Source organism: Euphorbia lathyris, chromosome 2 (assembly GCF_963576675.1).
Source record: "Euphorbia lathyris chromosome 2, ddEupLath1.1, whole genome shotgun sequence".
Classification (NCBI taxonomy): domain Eukaryota; kingdom Viridiplantae; phylum Streptophyta; class Magnoliopsida; order Malpighiales; family Euphorbiaceae; genus Euphorbia; species Euphorbia lathyris.
This window is the reverse complement of record NC_088911.1, coordinates 124,377,302-124,382,837: the sequence shown is the minus strand read 5'-3', so window position 1 is coordinate 124,382,837 and position 5,536 is coordinate 124,377,302. Positions and strand designations below refer to the sequence as shown.

Sequence of the window (5,536 nt, the reverse complement as noted above, 5' to 3'; positions counted from 1 at the left end):
ACCAGTTTGCAAGGTTTCATTATTTTAGAAAACAATATCAAACATATAAAGATTGCCAAATATAAATAAATGTATAGTGTTCATCATAACTAAATTTTGATAAAGACAATTTCCTATTCTTAAACAAACATATTTGAATTTATTTAAAATAGAAACCAAAATCCACCTAACAGGGTGGTGCAATAAGTCTTCTTCAAATATGAATATACACCGGTCCTCAAATGTAATATTAATATGTATATTGTCAATACTTTCTACCTTAACATTCCCATATAGATGTATCTTTCACCATCAAATGAATGTTAGGTTAGACAACTTCGCACAAACACATCAATATGAATAATAATACCAACAATATAATTCATCAAGTGTGTTCAAGCACAAAAAAAAATAACCTTAGAACAAACAAAAGAAGAGTATCGTATCATTCCCATATAAATGTGTCTTTCACCATCATTTGGTTTTCGGCAGCTCAAGCAACCTTGCACGGACATACTAATGTGAGTAGTAGCACCAGAATCTACCCACCAAGTGTGTCCAGGCACTGAAGATAAATTAACTTCAGAACAAACAAAAGTGAGAAGCGGCGTACCTTTCTTTGCACGCCAAGCGTGATATTTGGTACAATCCTTCCTCATATGTCCTGCAACTTTGCAAAAGAAACATCCATCTTCTGGAATCTGCACCTTTTGCCTTTTCTGAGGAGCAGGACCTGCAACTTTCTTCCTTTTATGAACATTCTTAGAGGCAACAACCAAATGAGCACTTTCAGTCTTATCTTGCTGCAATCTCTCCTCTTCTTGCACACAATGAGAGATGAGCTCATTCAATGTCCATTTTTCCTTTTGACAATTATAGCTCACTCTAAACTGACTGAATTGTGCAGGAAGAGAGATCATTACCAGATGCACGAGCAAGTCTTCAGACAGCTCTAACTTAAGTGCCTTTAATTTAGCAGCAAGATGAGACATCTCCATGATGTACTCCCTAATGTTTCCTTTCCCTTTATACTTCATTGAGAGGAGACTTGCCAACAAGGTGCTGGTTTCAGCTTTTTCATTCTTTGCAAATCTCTTCTCAATTTTATCAAGGAAACCCTTAGCTGTTACTACCTCATCAGACATAGTGCCCCTAAAGGCTTCAGGAATGGCACGTTTCATGATCATTAGACTTATGCGATTTGATCTTTCCCACTTCTCATGATGAATTTTATCATTATCAGTACCGAATGTCATTACGACGGTGAGTTAATCAATTCCTAATACAATGCCCAGATCAACAATATTGAGAACTAGCATAATGTTCTCTTTCAAAACTTCATATTGAGAACTAACATAATGTTCTCTTTCAAACCTTTAAATAACATCGTTCAATATGCAAATTGAATGAATTATGAGCAAATATAATGGCATCAAATTCAATAACAAAGAAGTTAACAAGCTCGCATAAGTTATATATATTTGAATTTGGGTAGACAGAAAAATCAAATCATGGCAAATCCCATCACAAGATACCTAGCACAACATCAATATTTAGTCTTTGGACAGAAATATTGACTTGTAAGTGGTCATCTTGTTGTAGCAATCAAACATTAACAATAAGTCCTGTCAAATAATAAAGTTATCTTTGGACAAATTTATTATTCACATGAAAAACTAGATAATTGTTACATATTTATTGCCACAGGTGTGCATGTAATTCGGCCAAATATTAGCCTTCCTTTGGGCCGGGTAATATCCGCATGAATTAATAGACACACAAAACCGAATAGATGTTATATATCAAATTAATCTCCACAAGAGAGCCCACTTTGGCGGGATGTTGCTTAAACTAATTTATATAAAACGTCTATAACCATGACTTGAATACAAATGAGACAAGTATACATAATTGACCATAAAAAACTTTAATATTTATATATTGTCATATATAACTTAAAAACCAAAAATATTTTGACAATATATAAATATTTAGTCATAACAAACTCTCATAACAAAAGTATGGTCATCGAAACTAAATAACTGCATAAAATGATTATGCCCAAAATATTTTTTCTTTAATTCACATAATCGCCCAATATTATATATTTGTCTCAAATAAAATCACAAAAGTTTATTATCAGAAAATTGGGCAAATAAAAAAAAATCAAATCAAGGTTAATCTCATTATAAGACACCTAGCACAACATTAATATTTTGTCTTTGGACATAAATATTAACTTGTAAGTGGTAATCTTATTGTATCAATCAAATATTAATAATAAATCATATCAAATAATAAACATATCTTTGGATAAGTTTAATATTTACATGAAAACTCAAATAGTTGTTACATATTTAATTGACATCTATACCATGATTTGAAATTTTTTAGAACTTAAAACCGAATCATAAATCAATTTCAAAATCAAAACATTAATGTTTAATAAATACAAAAGTTATTACAAAAATGTTGTAACCGAAACACTAATGTAAGGAATAAATTTTGAAATTATTACAAAACTTTATTACCAAACCATAAAGAAATAAATACTGAAGTTATTATTAAAATTTATAACCAACACATTAATGTGCATAAATAAATACTGAAGTTATTAAAAAAAACTTATAACCAACACATGAATATGAGGAAATAAATACCAAAATTGTTACAAAAAATTTATAACTATTAATGTAACCGAAATATCAAAGTTGTTACAAAAACAATTGTAACCAAAACTTTAAATTTAACCAAAATACCAAAGTTGTTACAAATATTTTTTGTAACCGAAATATTAAAACACAAAAACTTCAAAAGTCTAAAATTATGAAGTTTTTATGAATTAAAAAACAATATAAAAGACATTAATATCTAAAATTTTTGATTTGTAATAAAACAAGTCAACTGAAAAGTTTGAAGAGTTCATCAAATTAAAATCTTTGAATCAATGTTTAAAACCTCAAAAATAAAAATAGATATCATAAGCGATTCTCAATCCATAACATACAAGTAAAAAAAAAACTTGATCCAAAAGCAAGACCATAAGATTTTTCCATGTTTAGAAACAAAGGAAAAAAAAACGACGTACTGAAAACATTGATAAACTAAAACATAAGAAAACCAAATTTAAAAGAATATTGATATTCAATTGAATGTCTCTGAATCAATTAATATTGATTCCTAAATCGTTAGCATAAGATTGGCGAAAACCAAAAGAAAAACCTTTCATCGAAGTAAAATAAAATCTCAATGAATCTACCATGAGTAGCTCTGATACCACTTGTTGGAAATACTTATTGGAATTAGATCCACAAACCACAAGATCATAAACTCATGTTAACTCATTCAGATCTAAAGCGGAAGCGTACCTGAATCCATAGCGCAGAGATTGAAGAGAATCAGAGACACCTTAGGTTGATTGGTCTTCTAGGGCTAAAAGCAACTAGCACATCTACACTTGATGAGGAAGACTGTAGATTTCAGAATGCTAATGCCCTAGGGACCATAACCCTATATTTATACTGAAAACCTAATTGTCGCAATTACTAATCTGCCCATCATAGTATTAGTAAATTACAACTGGGTATCTACACATATTTAAGCCCATACCCATTATATATGCCACAGGTCCATAAACTAATTTAGATCACTTAATCGGGCTCATACATATGATAGCCCATAATTACAATTATACATGTAAAGCCCATAATGTTGGATTTTAATCCAACAGGGACATCACAAAAGTTACTTCTTTACCGTTGAGCTCACCCTCATAATCTGTTTTCGTTTATCTTTATATTAGGAAGTTGAACTAGTGCTATTTGGGTAAATGAAATGATGGCCTTTCGAAAAGTATACTCTTTTGGTACCTTAATTCACAATGGACTTTATATTTGATTTTAAATAAAAGTTATTATATGCTAATGTTGAGGTGATATAAAATATAGGTAATTATATGCTAATTAAGTGTTACGCCAGACAATAATGTGATTTTTTAAAATATGGTTTAGAATGTTTCAACCATAAAATATTAAATATATCTAATATAATAATAATAATTAATTAACATATAATCAATTGTATTTTATGTTACATGCACATATAATTGATTGTATTTTATGTTACATCCACATACTAGTAAGTTTTTATACCTCAAATTGACATGAATAATTATATCAAAACCAAATGTTGATAATTTTATTAAAATAGTATCTCCTATATGTTATTGGTGTCGCTGGAGGCTAAATCGGTTAATAGTTTTTCCAAATTAAAACTATTTTTTAGAGCCGCCACCAATAAAAATTAAGACGTGATTGGACACTGAAATTGGATAAATTTTAATGAATAAGGAGGTCTGCGAAATAGAGATTCTAGGTTCGTTTGTCGGTTACGTGTAGGGAAGAAAAACTTGATTAATCACCCTACCCCGTCCAATTATTGGTACTGAAAGATGTGATTTTTGTGTTAAATTTATTTGATTTATCTCAATTTTATTAATACATATGTATTTTATTTTTATAATGCAAGAGTATAATTTTATTAATTTCGGTAACGTCTAATTTATGTTTCTATAACATAGGCACATAAATTAGTTCGTTTTAAATTTTATTACTTTTACCGCTCTTACACGCTCATAACATAGACATATAAATTGAGGTATTCCGTTTGAATTAACTTTATTTGAACCACTTTCATACCCCTATAACATAAAGGTATAAATTGACTCGCCTTTACTTCGTTAGTTTTGTACACGTTTAACTTATATCCCTATGACATAGGGTTATAAATCAAGTCGTTTAATTTTAATTAATTTTATTTTTTTATAAGAAAAAAAAAGATTGATTAAATTTAACCAAATTATTCTATAATATATCAAATAGTTTATTAAAAGTTCAATTAGAAAAAGGTTTTACTAATTAAATTAAACAAATCAAGGTACCAAAACAAAATTAAACTCAATTGGAAAAACCTAATTTGATCCATTAGTCAAAACTAAACTCAATTGGAAAAACCTAATTTGATCCATTAGTCAAAACTAAGTTGAAAAGGAGGTCACAGAAACCAATTGATAAAAAGAAAATAAACCAAAAAAAAAACAATTGATATAGGCATTTAGAATTCAGGAAACTCACCTGATTTCGGCCCAATAGCAAATGAAAATGGGTTAAAGCCACAACCAAGGCCCAAACTCTTTTTATCCACCATATATACTAACTAAACCCAAATTTAACCCTATGACAGCCGGTTTACTCATCTGTAGCATTCTACTCCGACGGAAATGATGGAGGTTTCACGACGGCTCTCATCTTTCCCGTCTTTCTCTCTTCCTCTCGCAATGGTTCGGCCTTAGTCAGACATTCTGATGACTAGATCTTTTGGTTTTTTTATGGGTGAAACGGATACTCTGATCTACTCCTTTTGCAGAGTTTGTCGATGGTCTGAGCCACTTGTAGGGTGGATGGCCACCGATCGGCTCTTTCGAGGTCCCTGGAAGGTCCGATCTACTCATGCATGTGGTTTTTCCTAAGGTAAATCGGCCTTTATTGTGTTTTTCTTT

At 30.2% G+C, this 5,536-nt stretch overlaps 1 protein-coding gene across 1 annotated transcript; it reads right to left on the bottom strand.

Moving 5' to 3' along the window:
• Positions 1 to 318: 318 nt before the first annotated feature.
• LOC136216694 (uncharacterized) lies at positions 319 to 2,001 on the bottom strand. The gene has a single exon (XM_066003247.1). The coding sequence runs from the start codon at positions 1,233 to 1,235 to the stop codon at positions 375 to 377; it is 861 nt and encodes a 286-aa protein (XP_065859319.1). The 5' UTR covers positions 1,236 to 2,001; the 3' UTR covers positions 319 to 374.
• Between the last annotated feature and the right edge of the window lie 3,535 nt (positions 2,002 to 5,536).